The 21,705-nt window shown below is 40.4% G+C and overlaps 1 protein-coding gene across 1 annotated transcript; it reads left to right on the forward strand.

Annotated features, from left to right (window-relative positions):
- Window positions 1-431: 431 nt before the first annotated feature.
- On the forward strand, window positions 432-20,889 carry LOC123816365 (antigen WC1.1-like; the record flags this gene model as incomplete). Its single annotated transcript, XM_045835265.1, is given in 10 exon segments — window positions 432-615; window positions 5,079-5,393; window positions 10,459-10,767; window positions 10,861-11,024; window positions 11,026-11,179; window positions 18,975-19,064; window positions 19,142-19,456; window positions 20,573-20,658; window positions 20,660-20,731; window positions 20,733-20,889. Coding segments are annotated over 10 exon segments (1,846 nt in total), but the record flags the coding sequence as incomplete, so codon positions are not given.
- Window positions 20,890-21,705: the final 816 nt, after the last annotated feature.

A 21,705-nucleotide genomic window follows, 5' to 3' on the forward strand; every position in this document is an offset into this window, starting at 1 on the left:
TGGTTCTTACTATTAGATGCTTCTTCTTTCTTTGCACCCACAACATGTGACATTGAAGATCTAGATCAAATTAAACAAAAATCACTTTTACTTGGTCCATGGGGTGGTAGAACTGTCCCAGAAACAGCACATCTGACTGATCTCACCAGCTGCACTGAGCCAGCCATTGAGCCAGACCTGTGGGGTGCAGAAAAGAAAGCCACATGTATTTTTTTAAGTATAGATTTACTGTATCAGCTTTGTGGGATGGGGGTGGGGTGAGAGTACCACCTGACATGAGAAAGCCTTGTATCTCATATAAGGAGATATGTAAGATTCAGCATCTAATTGGTGTTTGAAATCCAGAAAGTTTCCTTTTACATAGTGTCTGATGGCAAGGAAGATGTTAACTAGGGTTTCTATTGGCTGCTGGAAGATGGCGATGTCAGGCGATGGGACTATATAACCCCCTTCCTGCTGTAGGAACACCCATTAAGGATCAGGAAGATTCCTTGTATGGTTTGAGAAAGTTGAGACTGTTACCTGTTGACATGAGGGTCAAAACGACCAGGAACAGACACTGCTTTCTCCAAGGACTTGGTTTTTTCCTCTTCAGTGTCCTAGCGAGTGCTCAAGGTAAGCGTAGCCTCACTTCTTAAAATCAGCAGTGATACTGGATTAGCTCTAAAAGTCTGGGGAGATGATCCTTGGAATTGTAAAGACAATGCCTCCCTATAGACCATTTAGTTTTCACAAAAAGTAATCTTTAGTGACAGTCGATGCTGATTTTTTTCCTGTGGGGACTCTGCTTTTCAAGTTTAAATGGGACATGTTGCAGAGATGTAAACCTTGTTCTCAGATTAACCCAAATCTGTGTTTCATGCCTCTCCAACACCTAAAGCTCAAATCACCTTCTGCAATGGATTATGGCTGAGGGTCTACCCCAGGCTGGGTCTCTGATCTGTCCTTCCTCTACTCTTCATTATGTCTCTATCAATCAGTATTTTGGTATTTTTGCTCTTTCAGACAATAGATTGTGTATATGTGTATATATGTGTACATGTGTTTGTTGGAAAGTGAGAGAAAGAGAAATGGGTTGAGGGAAGTTTGAAGAGTGTGTGAAGGTTAAATATGAAACAAGAATGTATCTGCCCAGGAAAATCAACATTTTAGATAGGAATCCATAGAACTCACAGTCTCTATGCCAGACTGTTGGACTTGGTAGAGGAAGTGGTAGTGATGGCAATGACACATGTGCATGAGCACACAATGAGGGCAGAGATGGAAACCTCCCTGCCTATCAAAAAAGCCCTCCCAACATGAACTACAAGTATACTGCCAGATAACCTTACACCTGCAATCTAAGCCAGACTTTGATTTTTTTTTAATCTTCCCCACAAACCCACCGCTCTGATGTTTTTCTGCTCTGCTTTAGTTTTTCCATAGCATTGGGTTCTTGGCAGAATTTTGCCTTCCTGTCTGTGATGTTTTCCTTTCCTAACTCTTAGATTGATGGTCCTCAAACCCCATTGTGCAACAGAGAAAAGTGATGCCAAGTGTAGGTGATCAAGGGTGAATTAATATTAGCATTGAAGGCAGAAGGGGAATGGAGCCTCAGAGACTTCAGGATGTACCTCTCTTGGTCAACCTTGCCCTGCCCCACTGGGGTACATGAGCTTGTTCTGTGACATCCTAAAAGATCTGCTAATTAAGAAGAATCTTGTCCTTGTCAACACCCTATGTTAAATTTTCTGTCTTGTAGTTCCCACAGACCCTACATTAAAACTGACACCCATTGGCTTCCTGATTCAAAATATCATGTGCAAGCTCCTAAAATGTGAATAATCTAGGCATGTGCCTAGAGAGCTGGCTCTTGTAGGTGTGGACCTTGGTCTCTAGCTGCCTTAGCAATGCTCCTCATCTCTCTATCCCTTCCCCTAACCCATCTTTCCTTTTTATTTCAAGCCCCTCCATTCAGAAGTCTTTGCTTCTTTTCTTTGGGAAATTCTACTCCTCCCAAAAGGAGTAAGAACTGTTTCTCACTTCCTTGTTATATTTCTTGAAATTTCTAGTTTCTTGGGTTTGGGCCATATGTTAATAATGGTTGATTATGATTTTTGCCTGTATTAATGGCTTGTCCCATTACAGTCTCTTTAACTCAATAGTGTATGGTGCTTTGAAGTCTACTTTTTTGTGATATTGATATAGCTCCTCCACTTGACTTATGGTTACTGTTTGCATAGTATATAAATACATTTTTTCATTTTACTTTCATCCTTTTTTTTTGCAAGATAAGGTATCTTGCATATAATATTTACTTGAATTTTGCTGTTTTATCTATATTGACTTTTATCTGAAGTATGTAATCCATTTAGATTATATGCAATTACTGATAGTGTTGGGTTAGTGTTTACCATTTGCTTTTAATTCATCCACCTGCTTTATATTCCTTTTTCTCTCTTATTTTTTGCCTCTCTTTATATTAGACACATTTGTTATTATTCCAGATTTTTCTCTTTTTCTGATTTTCAGCAGCTTTACTAGGCATGGGGCTTTTCATGTATTTCTTATAGTTCTTTGAGCTTCCTGATTATGTGTGTTATACTTTCCATCCATTTTTTAAATTCTCAGCCATTATCTCTTCAGATATTCCTCCTGCATCACTCTTTGTCTCTGTCCCTGTGTGTATCTCTCCACTCCTCATCCTCATCCTCCTGCTCTTCTCTCCTCTAAGTCACTAATTCTGTCTTAAGTTCTATCTAAACTTCTTTTAACCTATTCATTTAATTCTTAATTCTAGACATTTTATTTCCAGTTGGCATTGATATATTGATTTTTTATATATTTACAATTCTTTGTTTTATTTTATCACCTTTTTACCTGTTTTTTCACTTCCCTCTTTTTTCAAAAGAGATGTACATTTTTTTGATACACAGATCATAGTTAAAATCCTTATCTGCTAACATCACCAACTTTATCATATATGTGTTTGTCTCCTCTTTTTTTCCACTTTGTTCATTTGTCAAATGATCCCATCTCTTTACATGCCATATAAGTTTTTATTGAATGCTGTAAATTATATATTAAAAAGATATGATACTCCAGATATAATTATCTAACACCCAAGAGGATTCATCTTCTGTTCTACTAGACAGGTGGGGGAGGGGGGCTGATCGCCCAAATGTCTAAATACAACCTAGAACTGAGCTGGAACAAGTATGGATTGCAGTTTTTTTAACACTCAATCTACCTCTGATTTTTAGCTGTTTCTACAACATGGGCCTGCAGGGATTTTCAGTTGAAAGCCTGCATGTTTTGGTAGCTTAGCACCCAAAAGAATAGGGGATATCCACTCTGCTTTCCAAAATTTTTGATGTAGCTCGTTGACTTCCTGCCTTTCACAAGTCCTATACTGGGCAAATATTTGAGGAGGAAACCTGCTGTGTGAGAGAGGCCTGCAAGCCTCCAATTTTGCCACTCCAGTACCAGGTAACCCCCAAAGTTATGCTGGCTTCGTTGTCCCAACAGGAGTCCTCTGCCTTGCCCAAGCCCCGATTCTGTGCTATTAACCCATGCATTGAATTAAAAAATTCCCATAGAGAAAAAAAGGCTGTAGACCTTAGCTAATACTGAACTAATCTCCACTCTTTGGAATTTTAACATGTATAGCCCATGCGGTATCCACCAATATCTAATACCTTTACTTTTTTTTTTACATTTTTCAGCTTGTTTAGTTGTATCAAGTAGGACCATTCTTAATGGAAACAAAAGTTCTAAGTTTTTGTCTCTACTCATCACTTACCTAAAGGAAACTGATGAACATTATTTTACTTATCTTTACATCCCTTTTTCATGTGTAAAAATTAGAGAAAAATAACAGCGTATCTGACAAAATTGTCTGTTCAAGTACTTCCAGAGCAGGAATATAACCAGTTTCTGCTCTGTGCTCATTAGAAATACATAGTATTTTTCCCCCAGAGAACAAATAACTCCATATTTTCAATAATAGCAACTCTTGACATGAAGATTAGTTTGGAGGAAAAGCAAGATTCTAAGATTCCCAGTGGAATGTCTGGCCAATGTCAATCAATATCATCTGACACCATCTCTAATGTAAGGGTGTTCAATCTACCCAAAGAGAAGTACATTTTTTTGAAACTAAGTATTCAGAACTGGAGTCTGAAGCCTAGAATGTAAATGAAGTGTTCTGGGAGAAACCATGGCCTGTCTCATGGTCAGTTTTTCAGCTCTTGAATACTGTATACCAAGAAGAACAATTCTGATTGGGACGGAATTGATGGCTGCTACCCAAGGCTTCTGATAAGCTCACTCCAGTTCCTCACTCCCTTCTCTTTAATCTAATTCTTCTAGTTCTCAGGTCATTGGCACCAAAGTGTGAAATAAGCCAGCAATAAAAGACCAATACCATATGATCTCACCTATAAATGGAACTTAATTAACAAAACAAACAAATGAGCAAAACAGAACCAGAGGTTTGGAAATAAAGAACAAACTGACTATGACAGGAAGGGAGGGAGGAGGGGAATAATGGGGATGGAGGAGAAAGGGAAGGGGCAAGAAAGGAACACAAATAGAAGACTTATGGGCACAGACAATGGGGGAGGATTGACTGTGGGAGTAGGGGAGGGGATGCATGGGGGGAGGGGGGAGCAATGGGGAAAAGGCAAGACAACTGTAACTGAAAAATAATAAAAAATAATTTTTTTAATGAAATCCATTCAGCCAGTAGCCCACTACAGTGACTCTGAACCCATATTCTTGCTCAGGGTAGAAATTCTAACATTTCCTGTATATCTTTTACAGGTACTATGCAGAACTCTACAAATCAGAAGGTTAACTTGGATAGAACCCATGTAACACTTTTCTACCTGAGACTACTCACTACATTAATTTTTTACTGGTTTGTTTGTTTTTTTTTCTATTTTTTAGCTCTAATACTCTCTGATTACTGCTATAGGAAACCAGACCCGGGTGTGATCCTAGTGCAGCCTAACCACTCTGGTGAATTTGTCCCACAGGACCAGAAAACCTTTCTTTCTTTCCCTGTGTAAACTTTCCATTGGCCCCTCTCTCCTCAGACAGCAGACAGCTCCGCCTGGTGAACGGGGACAGTCGCTGTGCCGGCAGAGTGGAAATCCTTCACCAGGGTTCCTGGGGCACCATCTGTGATGACAGGTGGGACCTGAACGATGCCCAGGTGGTGTGCAGACAGCTGGGCTGCGGGGAAGCCCTCGATGCCACAGTTGCTGCTCACTTCGGAGAAGGATCAGGCCAGATCTGGCTGGATGAGGTGAACTGCACAGGAAAGGAGTCCCACCTATGGAATTGCTCTTCCCGGGGCTGGGGAAAGCACAACTGCTGGCACAAGGAGGACGCAGGGGTCATCTGCTCAGGTCTGTGCTGTGCAATGTCAATTGTCTGGGGAGGAGATGGGGGCATTCAAGGATGGGAGTCTGAGCCCTGGGGTGGGTGTGGGGTTGTTGCTGAAAAGACCAGAAGAGAAGGAAGCTTCCTTCCACAGTGTCTGTGCTGACAGCTAAGCTGTGGAGAAGCCTTCAAGGCCACTTACTTCAGGGCAGGATTAGGACGGATCTGGCTGGAGAGTGTGAAGTGCACAGAAAAGGAGTCCCAGGTGTGGAAGTGCCCTTCTGGGAGCTGGGGGCCACTTTATTGCAATCATGGGAGAATGAAGGAGATTTTGCTCAGGTGTGATCAGTGCATTGTCCACCGGGTGAGTGAAGGGCAAGTCCCTAGGAAGCTGGTGTCTGATCACTGGGTCAGTAGATGGATAGGCTAGAGAATCTGAGAGATCTACGCATAATTCCCAAGTGCACAAAACACTTGTGAATAATAGGATTCCTCTACTTTCTTCTTATTGTCTCAATTGCTATTCTTTCCTTCTTCAGTGACAAAATAGTTCATTCTAGTATTATCTCAATTAAAATCAATCTTCATCATTTTTTTAAATTTTACTTTTGTAAGAATGATTTTGTAAGTGATTTTGCAAATCACTGCACACATTCCCTTCATATAGCGAGCCAGCCTATCAGAGGGAAGGTCAAAAATAAAGATATACTTTCCTTGGTTGAATTGTTTCTGTATATGTAATGTGAAACACTGCTTTGCACTAAATTAGTAGGAGTAGAGCCAGTGGGGATATCATTAAACAAATCAGAGAGGGCTTTATGGATTTGTGCCAAATTGTAATTCTCTTCTGCAAATTCAAACCAAAGTGTTTGTAGTTTTGGCCAGTAGAACCAGAAATCTGCATGAAATGCTCTGTGTCATAGGTTCTACACTGATAGTTTCATGAAAAGATTCTCTTTTTTTCTTTCAAAACATCTGTATAAACTCAAACTTTGGGGGGACACTTGCACTGGCAAGTCAATGGTGAAGGTAATAAAGTATTAATTTGTATCTTTTATGTAAGAATTATAAGGTTTTTACATGAGAGTTCAGTGCATTTGGGAACTTATTTGATAAGAATGGTACTAAGGGGACAAACAATTTTTGAAGAGGGTGGAAAAGTTTACAGTAGCTGTGGGTGGTGAGATTGACAATGGGATCTTCCAAAGGACACATATGGGGTTCTCTGAGCAGCACAAAGAGCCCAGGGGTGGTGTAGAGAAGGCTCTGGGTAACTTCATGTGAATTCTGTGTGGCTGGTTGTAGGGATTGAGAAGAATGAGTTGTAAGGTGGACTCAAGACTGAGACAGGGAAAAGGTCAGAGTGATAGAAACAGGACCCCAGAGGTGAAATTTTAAGTAACTTGCCTAAGGACACAGGATATCTATATAGCAGGACACCAGACAGAGATATATCTGACCCTTAATTTTCATTCAGCTTTGGGTGAGGTTGATTAAATACAAATATCCCTCTGATGAGGCAGTTTCATTTTCTTTGTGCTGTCCAGGACTCTCATACACTTAGCAGAGGTCTTAAACCTGTGTACTCCTGTTTATCCTCCACTAGGAATAAAGCCCTAAAAAGATAAGAACATTCCTTTATTGTGATTTCCATTCTTTTACTGTGATTTACCTATCAAAGTTCCTGCAAACTCTACAAAGATGTTTGTATTTTGAATAAAACAACATGAAATAGACTCTCAATATTGTTTTCAAATACCTTTTTCCTATCTGAATATCAGACCTGTGCAGGGAGTTTAGAGATGCCTCATTTGAAGCCTCCCTTCTCTCTCCCTTTTCATCATTTGCCAGTCAGGCACTCCATTTATGCCTATTTCTGGGCCTCCAAAGTCCCACTCTCCTTGCTCTTTGCTGCATCCTGATGGAAAATTCATACCAACCACCTCTGGCTTTATAGGAGAATGCACAGCCTAAGAGCACAAGGCAAGTCTGGTCTTAAGAAGACACTTGGATCTTTGTGGGTCTCTGAGTGGCCAAATACCACAACAAATGGAGACATTTCCCACCTCTCAGACAACAAGGTGCTCTGTTTCAATCAGAACAGTAGGATCCTGGACTGATGGATGAGGAGCTGAAAGGGTACAGGCTTAGGTGAGGCTGACCATAAAAGGACTTCAGAGTTGGTGTGGATGCAGGCAGGACAGAGAAGACAGGGTCAGCAAGAGGTGAAGTAATAAAAATGGGACCTAGATGAAAGGTGATGATACCCAACCTGATCATCCTTGCTCTCTTGCTTCTCTAGATAAATATCAAGACAAAATAAAGCTGTAACAATGACAGGGAATATCTCCTCTGGCCAAAGGAACCCTAAGCACAAGCTGAGATATAGAAAATTGGGGATCTCTCAGGCTCAGGTGCAGAAAGAGTCGTTTCCTAAAGACCTGACCCCATGAGATCCCTCTTGTAACTCAGGTTGATGTCTCTCTAGCAAACATACTAAATTTGGAAAATGGAGAGAAGAGTAGAGGTGAATCACCCAGGAGAGTGGGCCATGATATGAATGCTTAGCAGTGGGTCTGAAGGGAGATGAGATGTTGTACTAACCTGGGATGTGGAGCTGGCATTGAGAGCATAAGACAGACACAGAAGAGGCTAAGTCTGGAGCCAACAGTATTCTCTAATTCTGCAACCTTGAACAAGTCCCTCTTATGGTAAAACCTCCTCAGATTCTGTCTTCTCTGGCTTAAAATGAGAAAAATACCTGAGGATCCCCAGTATTATTTACAGCTTTTAAATTTTGTTGATTTTTAACCTTATCCCTGAAAGAGTCCATATTTTGCTTGGTGTGGACCTGTGTGTCATCCTTCCTTTTTAATCAAAGTAAAGTTATGTCCATATCTCTTCATATTTATGACTCAACATGTGAGCATAGTTCACTACAGTGCAAGACACAGATTTCAGATTTTAGGAGTTATTGTTACTTTCAACTTTTGCTATGTTGGTACTTTGGGGTTTCTGTAGTATTAGGTTAAACATACTAATTCTAAATTCAGTATTTCTTGATAAAAACTACTTATCCTCTGCCATTTCTTCTGCTTAAGCAGATTTTTGGAAATGCGTCTAGACATTTTTAAGGTCAGGTCAGGAAGACCATTTTCCAATGAAAGGGTAAAGAGCTGGACAGGAGCTCTCAGTGTAAGCCTAACGCCTACCCTGAAAATTTCACTCACTCTTTCTTCTCAAGTAAAGCCAGTCAGGTCAGTGAGAATCTCCGTGTCAGTCAGATCCTTCCTTCGCCCTCATTTGTACAGAAACTTCACTTACCTTCCCATAAACATATAAATAGCACAAAACTAGTGGGGATTATCTGTGGCAAGGCCAAATATTATTTTACTTCAGATGATAACATCTATGGAAGTACTGAATTATTAAAACTTCACTTCTCACTAGCAATACCAGTCTTGCACAGATATTAAATTCTCCTTCCCAATCACAGACTAATGAGAGGATTTGTCACATCACAGAAGTGAACGACTTTAGTCAGTATGAAAATGTGGGGCCATGTTAGGTGACACACTGAGGAAATGCATTGTAGTATGGGAGCCCCCAAATGAGTCTTTGTTACAATCAACTCTTTTTCAAAGGATATATAATATAATATAATATAATATAATATAATATAATATAATATATATTGTATAAATATATCCTATAAAATTATATTATATATATATATATATATGTTTTTTCTCAGTGCCTTATGGTTTGGTGGTAGATGGGAGGAGCACAGGATGATAAAATGTATTAAAAACTTGGTCCACAAGTATTTTTCCAAAATATTTTTATCTTCTGACTATACTAAAGATTTTGCAGTTTGGAAGTCTCCAAATTATACCCTTCTTGCTGTCTATTTCCATCCTCTCCCTCTCCTATTTCACAGAATGCTGGCTTCTTATCTCAAGAATCCAAGTAGGAGAGAGATATACAGTTAGCATATAGATAGGATTAACATACCTGAATTATTCTTACTCCTTAGCATTTACTAGCATTCCCCTGTCTGGGAAGAAAAACCCAGTATAAAGTGATCAACACACTTAGCTGTCTTACATATTTCCCCTGAGAACTCTCTCTCCCAAGTTCAGTGGCAAATCCTAGGGTTCAAGAAAGATGACTAGGACCACTCACTCCTACTCCTATGACTATCAGAGCTTTCTTAACATCCAAACTCATCTTTAGACAAACTTCTTTCAGACCAGGTCACCTAAAAAATTCTTGGAATTTTTGTCATCAAAAATTTGGGGGAAAATAAAATATAAAATCATAAAAGTGGACTGGTTATATCTATATTTCCTCCCTTGAGCTATAAATCTGTCTACAATTTGGCATGCACTTATGCCAACTCTCATAATTTTCCCTATCCTCAGTCATTTCAAGATTGGCTTTTGGCCTTGGCTGATGTGGCTCAGTGGATTGGGAACTGGCCTGCAAACCAAAGGGTCACTGGTTCAATTATCAGTCAGGGCACATGCCTGGGTTGCAGGCCAGGTCCCCTGCTAGAGGCAAACACACATTGATGTTTTTCTGCCTCTCTTTCTCCTTCCCTTCCCCTCTGTCTAAAAATGAAATAAAACCTTTAAGAAAAAAAGATTGGCTTTTGAGATAAAGCTGCTCAGAATTCTAGCCCCAGAAATCTCAGGATATCCTTCTAACCTTGTCTGCCTGATAGGCCTCAAGCCGCTGGAATTGCACTGTCTGGGAAGAAAATTCCCAGGACTTTTTTATACTATGGCTTAATTCAGTTATTCATACCTCTGCACCCAAGTGTAAAAGCCCACTGCAGTGCAGTTTCCTTGGGCCCTGTAATTGCTAGTCCACTAGGTAAGGAATTCTCATTTCTAACCAACTTCAAAGTGTGCATTTCTCCTCAGAAACTTGTTTATGAAAATGCAATTCTGACAATAACTGTCACAATCCATTTCCTTGCCCCACCACCAGAGAAGCAAAACTTTCACACCATTGCCTATGGCATGTTTCCAGTTGCCAAGCCAGGATCATGGACACTTCACTGGGTTTGTTTGTTTTTTCTCTCAGGATTTGTGCGTCTGGCTGGAGGGGGTGGCCCCTGCTCAGGGCGAGTAGAAGTGCACTCTGGAAATAAATGGACTCCAGTGTCTGATGCAAACTTTACATGGCCCACTGCCCAGGTCATCTGTGCAGAACTAGGTTGTGGCAAAGCAGCGTCTGTCCTGGTGGATGTGCCTTTCAGAGAGTCAGGTGGACCGACATGGGCTGAAGAGTTCCAGTGTGAGGGGCAGGAGCCTGTACTCCAGCTCTGCCCCAGAGTGCCCTGTCCAGGAGGTGCTTGCCAGCACAGTGGGGCTGTTCAAGTTGTCTGTTCAGGTGAGATGCACAGCAGGACTTTAACCTCCCTGCATACTCTGTTGGGGTCAGAAAAACATGAGGTTTTGATAAAATCCTGTTTTGTCCTACCAGCATACACAGAAGTGCGGCTCATGAAAAATGGCACCTCTCAGTGTGAAGGACAAGTGGAGATGAATATTTCTGGAGAATGGAGAATGCTCTGTGCCTCTCACTGGAACATGGCCAATGCCAATGTTGTCTGTCGTCAGCTCAGCTGTGGAGTTGCCATCTCTACCCCCAAAAGGAGCCTACTTTGTGGGAGGAGGTGGTCAGATCTGGAAAGCCCAATTTCACTGCTCAGGGACTGAGTCCTTCCTGTGGAATTGCCCTGTGACTGCCCTGGGCATTCCTGACTGTACCCCTGGGAACACAGCCTCAGTGATCTGTTCAGGTAAGAGAAAGAGAAGGGCTACCTGGTACTAAGGATGTTTCTTGAGTGAAATGTCCCTAAGAACAGAAAGTTGGCAAAGTTGCCTTCAAAGGTAAGGTATTTCATGGTGAAATATGGTTCTTCTCATTTATTGTTCATTCATTTTTTTAGTCAAGGTAAGAAGTGTTAAGAGGAATAATGGTTTTCAAATAAACATTCTATTTAAGTATGATCACAGAGAATATATAAGTAATAAGTGTATACCTCAGTCATGTGCACCACCCCAGGATAATAAAGAGAACATTAAAAGCACCCAAGAAGTCAGCTTTCCCTCCCACCATTCACTCTACCCTCCCTCCTCTCCAAACAAGACCACTTTTGTAACTTCTACTACATAGAATATTATTGTCATTTTTTGAACTTTATATAAAATCATGAAATGTTTTTTGTGTGTGTCTAACTTCTTTGACTCCACATTATGTTTGGAATTCATTCATATTATTGCTTAAGCAGCAGTTTATTCATTTTTGATTGCTATCAGAGTATCCCATTGAATGATCACATCATGTATTGATCAATGCACCTGATGGTAAATTTGAGTTGTTTCCAAATCTTGATTATTACAAACACAATGCTATAAATTACCATGACAATGATTATTGGTACAGGTATGTATATTTATTTTGTATGTGTAATCCTTAGACTTTTATTTACTCTCTTAATGGTATGGTGTTCTTTGTTTAGCTAAGTTCTGTTCATGAATATAACTTATCAACTATTTCCTATACATTTAGGGTTTCTTATATCCTTTTTAAGAGAACTTTGCTTACCTGGAGATCACAAAATATTCTCCAAGAGTAACTTATAGAAGTTTAATTATTTTTCTTCTGCATATAATTGTACAATCCTTCTGGGGAGTTAATATCTATGTATAGTGTGAGATAAGGGTCAACTTTCACATCATTTAATGGATATCCAATTGACTCAGAATCTTATCCTGAAAAGACTCTTTTCCCTACTACAGCGGCACCTTTATCATACACTGCATGCATCTCTGAGTCTTTTTCTAGTTTCTGTTCTGCTCCACTGTATCATTTGTCTATCCCTGTACTACTACCACACTTTCTTAGTTATTGTAACCCTATAGAAAGTCTAGCAAACTTTAAAGAAGTTACTTTATAATAACTTCTCTAACTTTGTTGCTTTTTCTTGCCTGTGTTAGTCATTCTCAGTCTTTGGCTTAGCTTATGAATTTTAGAATCAGCTTTATCATTTTTCACACCCCAAAAAGTATGATGGCATTTTAATTGAGATAAGATTTATTCTACACATGAATTTGAAGATAATTAACCTTGAAAATATTGAGTCTCCAAACTCATTTACATGGTATATCTCTCCATTCATTTAGATCTTTATTTTCTCTCAGAGGTTTTACACATCTTCCACTAGGTTTTCACCTAGGCATTTTATGTTTCTGATGTTCTTAGTATTTCATTTTTTTAAAATGTATTTTATTGATTATGCTATTACAGTTGTCCTAGTTTTTTCTCCCTCTTTATTCCCCTCCACCCTGTACCCCTACTCCCACCATCATTCCCCCACCTTAGTTCATGTCCATGGGTTGTACATATAAATTATTTGGCTTCTCCATTTCCCATACTGTTCTTAACCTCCCCCTATCTACTTTGTACCTACAATTTATGCTTCTTATTCCCTGGACCTTTTCCCACATTCTCCCTCTTCCCCATCCCCACTGATAACCCTCCTTGTCATCTCTATTTCTGTAAATCTGTTGCTATTCTAGTTGTTTGCTTAGTTCATTTTTGTTTTTGTTTTCTTAGGTCTGGTTGTTGATAGTTGTGAGTTTGTTGTCATTTCACCCTTGGTATTTTTTATCTTCTTCTTCTTTGATAAGAACCTTAACATTTCATATAATAAGGGCTTGGTGATGATGAACTCCTTTAACTTGACCTTATCTGGGCAGCACTTTATCTGCCCTTCTATTCTAAATGATAACTTTGCTGGATAGAGTCATCTTGGATGTAGGTCCTTGCCTTTCATGACTTGGAATACTACTTCTTTCCAGCCCCTTCTTGGGGATTTCTTTTGAAGGTTTCTTTTGAGAAATCAGCTGATGATCTTATGGGGACTCTTTTGTAGGTAACTGTCTCCCTTTTTCTCTTGCTGCTTTTAAGATTCTCTCCTTATCTTTGATCTTGGGTAATGTAACTATGATGTGCCTTGGTGTGTGCTTCCCTTGGGTCTAACTTCTTTGGGACTCTCTAAACTTCCTGGACTTCCTGGAAGACTATTTCCTTTGCCAGATTAGGTAAGTGCTCCTTCATTATGTTTTTAAATAAGGTTTCACTTTCTTGGTCTTCCTCTCCTCTTCTCTATAAGGGTCTGACACTCCTATATCCTGATGTTGTAACATTTAAAGTTGTCCCAGAGGTTCCTAAGCCTCTCCTCATTTTTTTGAATGAATGCTTTGTTTCTTCATTCTGTTCTGGTTGAATGTTTCTTTCTTCCTTCTGCTCCAAGTTGTTAATTTGAGTCCCAGTTTCCTTCCCTTCACTGTTGGTTCCCTGTACATTTTTTCTTATTTCACTTTTCATAGCCTTCACATTTTCTGTATTTTGCTACCATACTCAACCATTTCTGTGAGCATCCTGATTACCAGTGTTTTGAACTATGTATCTGAGAGGTTGGCTATCCCTTCAATACACTTAGTTGTATTTTTTCTGGAGCATTGATCTGTTCTTTCATGTGGGCCATATTTTTTTGTGTGTGTTGTTGTGCCTGTTACATAGTAAGAGGTGCAGCCTTAGGTGTTGTTAAAATGAGCCTTAGGGCAGGGCAACCCACAGGGCTCTGTTGTGGCACTGTATGTGGGGGAGGGGTCCAATAAGAAACAATGTCACTTGTTGGGCTCTCAGCTGGCTTTTAGTCACTTCCTCCACTACCCACAAGCACATTGGGCCCTTCTAGTGCTGATTCCAGGATGGGTGGTATTGTGTATGTTCTGGGACCCTGTGAGTCTCTCCAACAAACTCTCCTGTGAGGCTGGGAGTTTCTCCTGCTGCCTCAACCCCCACAGGTTTTTTCAGTCAGAGGTTTTGAGGCTATATTTCCCCATGCTGAAACCCTGGATTGCAGGGTCTGTCTCACTCCCCAGTTTTTTCTCCTGGTTTATCCACATGCAAATGTGAGGCCACACTCTCTGCCAGTTGCCACCCAGTCCTTGAAGTGCCACCTTGTCACGAGTCCTCTCCACCCCAGTTGCCAATCTTTCCCCCCCCTTCTAATGGTCTGCATGAATGTTTCTTCTTTAACACCTTGGTTGTAGGACTTCCATACAGTTTCAGTTTTCTGGCAGTTCTGGTTATTTTTTGTTTTTAAAATTTGTTGTTGTCCTTCTTTTGGTTGTGGGAGGAGACAAAGTAGACAAAGTGTATTTATCCTCATCTCCATCTTGGCCAAAAGTCACCTGCTGTTCTATTTCTTTTAGTGAAAGTGTCTTAGGAATGGATTCTCTCTGAATTGTTTTCACCTTTTATATGTCTATATTTTTATTTTTGAAACTGACAGAAAATTTGCAAAAATAAAAATTCCCAGATAACCCCTACCCACATTCCACCAATGTTAGTATCTTACCATAATTTCTCTCTCCCTCTCTTTTGCTTCCTCTCTCTCTCTCCTGTCCCATTCCTCCCCAAATATGTAAAATCATTCTGAATTAGTAGGTAAAATTGGCAGGTTGCAGACATGGTATCCCTTTACCCTTAAAATACTTCAAAGAATTCTCTTATAAGCACAGTACAATGACCAAATTCAAGAAATGAACATTGTTATAATACTATTATCAAGTCCATAAACTTTATTCAGATTTTGCTGAGTGATCCAAGGATGTTGTTCACAGCTAAAAGGAGATTTGAGTAATGTGCTGCATTCAGTTCTCATGTCCATTTAGTCTCCTTTAGTATGGAGCACTTTCTGAATCTTTATATTTCATAACACTGGTCTTTTTAGAGAATACAGGCCAAATGTTATTTAGAATTTCCCTCAATTTCAGCTGGAACAATACACAGGAGAATTAAATAAAGTAGAAGCACAGTAAATTGATATTGGAGTTCATCCCACATAAATTGACTTTGACTTTTTTTCCTCAATAAAAATTGAAAAGACAACATCTGCCAAATCAATCACAAAATACCAATCTTCCCTAATTTGTTGTACAGCTTGAGCTGTTAATATACTGATACAGCTGATGCTATAGTGAATACTCTCTTAAGATTTCTGTGCTCCACACTTAGTCTACAGGATTCATCAGTTTTTCTCAAAGGTCATACTAGACAAAGCCTTAAATAAGGCCTAATTTCTTTTATTTTTATTATTGTTCAGTTACAGTTCTTCTGCTTTTTCCCCCATTGCTAACCCCTACTTAGTCCCACCATTCCCACAGTCTATCCCCCACCATTGTCCATGCCCATGAGTCCTCTATTCCTGCTCCTTTGCTTGTTCCTTCTCCTTCTTTCCCCCATTACCCGCTTCGCTGTCCCCTCTGGTCACTGTCAGTTTGTGCTTTATTTCAATGTCTCTGGTTATATTTTGCTTGCTTGTTTGTTTTGCTGATTAGGTTCCAGTTATAGGTGAGATCATATGGTATTTGTCTTTCATAAACAAATCAACAAACAAGTGCTGGCAAGGATGTGGAGAAAAGGGAACCCGTGGTGCACTGTTGGTGGGAATGCAGACTGGTGCAGCCACTGTGGAAAACAGTATGGAATTTCCTCAGAAAACTAAAACTGGGAACTGCCTTTTGATCCTTTGTATTTCTGTGGTATCAGCTCTACTTTCTCCTCTTTTCATTTCTGATTTTCTGTGTTTGGGTCCTCTTTTTTCTTGATGAGTCTGGTTAAAGGTTTGTTGATTTTGTTTATCTTTTCAAAGAACAAGCTCATGGTTTTGTTGAACCTTTGGATTGTTCTTTTTAGATTCTATGTCATTTAATTCTGCTCTGATCTTGATTATTTCCTTCCTTCTCCTTGCTCTGGACTGTCTTTGTTGTTGTTCTTCCAGGTCTTGCAGGTGTAGGGTTAGGTTGTTTATTTGAAATGTTTTCTATTTTTTTTAGGTAGGTCTGTATTGCTATGAACTTCCTTCTCAGGACAGCCTTTACTGTGTCCTGAGACCTCAGGATATGCCTGAGACCCAAGCACATCCTGAGACACAGTCCATAGGTTTTGGACTGTTGTGAGTTCATTTTATTTGTTTCCAGAAACTTTTTGATTTCTCCCTTAATCTCATTCTTAATGCATTCATTGTTTAATGGCATGCTATTCAGTCTCCATGAATTTGAGTGTTTTTTAATTTTTTCCCTTGAGGTTGTTTTGTAGTTTCAGTCCCTTGTGGTCAAAGAAAATGTTTGATAAGATTTCAATTTTCTTGAATTTGTTGAGGCTTGCTTTGTGCCCTATCACATAATCTATGTTTGAAAAAGTCCCATGTGCATTTGAAAAGAATGTGTATTTTGCTTCTTTGGGATGAAATGACATATATATATATATATATAATCAGTTAAGTTCATTTGATCTAGGGTATTGTTCAATCCCACAATACATTTGTTGATATTTTGTGCAACACTTTCAAAAGAGTACTAATATATTCCAGTTTTTTCTAAACTCATTTTTAATGCAATGCTGGCTTAAAAAAGCATTTTGGCATTGTCACAAGCAGAACACTCCATTAAAAAAAAGTGAACTCTAATATTATAACATTACTCTTAACTCACAGCTTTCATCTCAGAACCCAACCCTAGGTTATTCAGAAATTCAGAACTTTCAGCCAAAATGGAGGCATAAGTAGATACACTGTGCCTCCTTGCACAACCAAAAGAAAGATAAAAACTAACTTAAAAAAAACATAACTGCCAGAAAATGAACTGCATAGAAGCCCGAAAACCAAAAAAGTTAAAGAAGACATATTCATCCAACCAGTAAGAGAGGTGAAGATGGGAAGCCAGGGTGTAGGGGGACTTGTGGAAAGGCTGCGGCTAGCAGAGTAGGCTGGCAGCAGTTGGCAGAGCAGGAAGTCCCATGTTTGCATGCAGATAAACTGGGAGGGATAACTGGGGTGCAAGACATATTTCCCCAGCATTCCAGTTTGGGGAAACAAAGCCTCAAAACCTATGAATGAAAAAACCTTTGGGGGTTGAGGTGACAAGAGAAATTCCCAGCCTCACAGGAGAGTGTGTCGGAGAGACCCACAGGATCCCTAGAATGTACACAGTACCACCCATCCGGGAATCAGCACCAGAAAGGTCCATTTGCTTGTGGGTAGTGGAGGAAGTGACTGAAAGCCTACTGAGAGCTGAGCAAGTAGCATTGTTCTCCCTCAGACCCCTCCCCCACATAAACACCACAACCCAGTGACCTAGATTGCCCTGTCCCAGCATATACCTAAGGTTCCACCCCTATACTACATAACAGGTGACACCAAGACAAAAAAAAACATATGACCCATATGAAAGAACAGATCAAACCTCCAGAAAAAAATACAACTAAGCGATGAAGAGATAGCCAACTTATCAGATGCAAAATTCAAAACTCATAATCAGGATTCTCACAGAAATGGTTGAGTATGGTTGCAAAATAGAGGAAATAGTGAAGGCTATGCAAAAGTGGAATGAAGAAAAATGTACAGGGAACCAACAGTGACAGTAAGGAAAACCAGGACTCAAATCAATGATTTGGACATAGGAAAAAAGAAACATTCAACCCAGAACAGAATGAAGAAACAAGAATTCACAAAAATGAAGAGAGGGTTAGGAACCTCTGGGACAACTTTAAACATTCCAACATCCAAATCATAGGGGTGTCAGGAGGAGAAGAGGAAGAGCAAGAAAGTAAAAACTTATTTGAAAACATAGTGAAGGAGCACTTACCTAATCTGGCAAAGGAAATAGTCTTCCAGGAAATCCAGGAAGCTCAGAGAGTCCCAAAAAAAGTTAAACTCAAGGAAGCTCACACCAAGCACATTATAATTACATTACCCAAGATTAAAGATAAGAAGAGAATCTCAAAAGTAGCAAGAGGAAAGGAGACAGTTACCTACCAAGGAGTTCTCATAAGACCATCAGCTGATTTTTCAAAAGAAACTTTGCAAGCAAGAAGGGGCTGCAAAGTATTCCAAGTCATAAAAGGCAAGGACCTACATCTACAATAGAGTCATTCAAGATGACTCTATCCAGCAAAGCTATCATTTAGAATAGAAGGGCAGATAAAGTGCTTCTCAGATAAGGTCAAGTTAAAGGAGTTCATCATCACTGAGCCCTTATCATATGAAATGTTTAAGGTACTTATCTAAGGAAAACAAGAAGATAAAAAATACCAACAGTGAAAATGACAACATACTCACAACTATCAATGACTGAACCTGAAAAGAAAAATAAAAACAACCTAAGCAAACAACTAGAACAGAAACAGAGTCACAGAAATAGAGATGACATGGAGGCTTATCAGCAGGGGAGGGGAGAATGGGGGTAAATGTACAGAGAATAAGTAACATAAATGGTAAGTACAAAGTAGACATGGGGGAGTTAAGAAAAGTATAGGAAATGGAGAGGCCAAAAAAACTTATATGTACAACCCATGGACATGAACTAAGGTGGGGGGAATGATGGTATGAGTGGAGGAGAATAAAGGGAAGAAAAAAAATGGGACAACTGTAATAATATAATCAATAAAATATAGTTTTTAAAAAAATAAAATAAATTTCCTGTTCTTCAACCATACTCACCCTCTAACTTTTTCTGTAGGAAATCAGACCCAGGTGCTGCCCCAGTGCAACTCCTTCTCTGAACCAGCAGGCTCTGCACCCTCAGAGGACAGCGCTGCCAACTGCTCAGGTGAGAGCTCCCACAGGACCAGAAAACCCTTCTCTTTGCCTGAGTAATGCACCACTGACCTGACTCTCTCTCCTCAGGCAGTGCACAGGTCCGCCTCATGGAGGGGGGCAGTCGCTGTGCTGGCAGGGTGGAGATCCTTCACCAGGGCTCCTGGGGCACCATCTGTGATGACAGCTGGGACCTGAACGATGCCCAGGTGGTGTGCAGACAGCTGGGCTGTGGGGAAGCCCTCAATGCCACAGTCTCTGCTCACTTTGGGCCAGGATCAGGGCAGATCTGGCTGGATGAAGTGAACTGCACAGGAAGGGAGTCCCACCTGTGGAAGTGCCCTTCCCGGGGCTGGGGACAGCACAACTGCCGGCACAAGGAGGATGCAGGGGTCATCTGCTCAGGTCAGCGCTGCACATTGTTCATTGGCTGTAGAGGAAATGGGGGCCCTCGAGGGTGAGTCTGAGCCCTGATGGGTGTTGCTTAAAGGGCTAGGGGAGAAGGAAGCTTCCTTCCACAGTGCCTCTCTGACTAGCAGTTATGGCAATTGGTGCTTTCCTTTCCTCCTGCAGCAGCTGGGACTCTGGTCCTTCCTTCTCAGCAATATTTTCTGATAAAGCCATTTTTTACAGTTTCCATTAAAAACAGGGTTCACTCTTCAGTTGCTTATGGCAGTAAAATCTTGAGATTTTTACTCCATTTACTGATGCCATAATGAATTACCATGTGGTTTAAAACAACACAAATTTATTATTTTATAATTCTCTACATTAGAAGTCTGGCAAGGGTCTCACTGGGCTGACACCAAGGTGTCCACAGGGCTGCATTCCTTCTGGACGCTCCAGGGAAGATTTTCCTCTCCCTGGCTTTTCTACTTTCCAAAGCTGGTGTGCATTCATTCCCAGGCTCCACGTTCCCCTTTTTTTCTTCTTCAAACAAACAATATTGCCTCACTCTGACCATTCTTCCTTAGACATATTTCCCTCTGAACTGAAGTAAAGAAAGTTTATTTGTTTTTCAAGACAATGGATCTAAGGATATGATTAGACTGAACTCACCTGTTTAATGTGCTATATCTCAGGTTGATCTCACCATCCCAAGGTCCTTATCTTAATAATAACCACAGAGTCCATTTCCCATAAAAGGTAAATTTCACAGGTTCCATGCGGCAGGATGTAGAAATCTTTGTGGGTCCATTATTACACCTACCATGCACTATACACACTCCCTTCCACATACTCTGTCAGAAGTTTCATCAGGAAGCAGGATTCAGCTTTCCCTGCAGAGGGCCCAGACTGTTGTTCCTCTCTGTTCATGTTCCACTACATCACTGTGGTAGAGACAGACAGACACAAAAAGGACAAAGTCAGGGAAAAGGGACACAATTTTCAGTCTTGCCACTCAGTGGCTGTCTCCTCAGCAGAGTCAGTGATGAGTGTTCACATCCTCTGGGAGAGAGAAAGAATACAGAGCTTTGAGTGGACCACTCACTGTGCCCTGTTTCTGCCTTTCACTTTTAGAGTTCCTGGCCCTGAGGATGGTGAGCGAGGACCAGGAGTGCGCCGGGTGGCTGGAAGTTTTCTACAATGGGACCTGGGGCAGTGTCTGCCACAGCCCCCATGGAAGTCATGACCTTGTCCATAATCTGCAGACACCTTGGCTGTGGGGACAGTGGGGACCCTTGACATTTCTGTTTATTATAGGGAAGGTTCTAGACCCCGGTGGGTGGATGGAATCCAGTGTCGGAACACTGATATGTCTCTCTGGCAGTGCCCTTCTGACCCTTGGAAATACAGTTCATGCAGTCCAAAGGAGGAAGCTTACATCACATGTGCAGGTATTTACTGTCTGTTTCTATGTGTCTGTCCCACCCATGTAGGATGCTGTTAGTGATATTGATATTTTCAAACCTAAGGGATGACTTCAAGATGAGTGTACAAGATGAAGATGACTTAATCCACATGCTGCAATCTGGTTTCAAAGAAAAAAAATGAGAAAACCTGTGCTCATAGCAATTTATGTGGAAAAATATCAAAGAGATTGGCAAAAAAATGTTGGGTACCATTAGTATACTGATAAACCTTTCTTAGGAATTGCTAATTAATCAGGGGTAATTAATGGATATGCCCAGTACCTAAAGGTAAGTAAGGGGCAGAGCAAAGAATCAATCCTGATTGCTTCACCCCTTAAATTCATATTTTACTCTGAAATGCATCTATACCACTTAGACTACTTCTCAAGTCAGCCTATTGGTTGATAGTAATTGAGTGCCCATAGGTACAAATTTATACTTAAGAAAAGAGGACAGAAAAAGAGAAAAAATTATAGTCATGGCTCTCATAGAGCTTACAATCCAGTCCTGAAAATTCTCATGAGGCAGAAGTTTCAAGTGTCATGAAAAATGAGAAAGTGTGTGGATGTGTGTAATAGGGGCAAATGAAGAAATCATATTTGGATGGACACCTACAGGATGAGTGTGAGTTTCTCAAAGGAAGAAAGTGGACAGATCATTTTGGTGATTGTAAATACTGAGTTGGGAGAGGACATGGAATATTTGAGGTACTGAGAACATTCCATCATGGCCAGAGCAGAAACAGGGTGAAGGAGAGTGATACAGGACTAGCAAAGGAAGAGCTTGGAAAGACAAGCAAAG

The sequence above is a fragment of the Phyllostomus hastatus genome, unplaced genomic scaffold, assembly GCF_019186645.2.
Source record: "Phyllostomus hastatus isolate PE091 unplaced genomic scaffold, TTU_PhHast_1.1 phas_contig_2088, whole genome shotgun sequence".
Classification (NCBI taxonomy): Eukaryota; Metazoa; Chordata; class Mammalia; order Chiroptera; family Phyllostomidae; genus Phyllostomus; species Phyllostomus hastatus.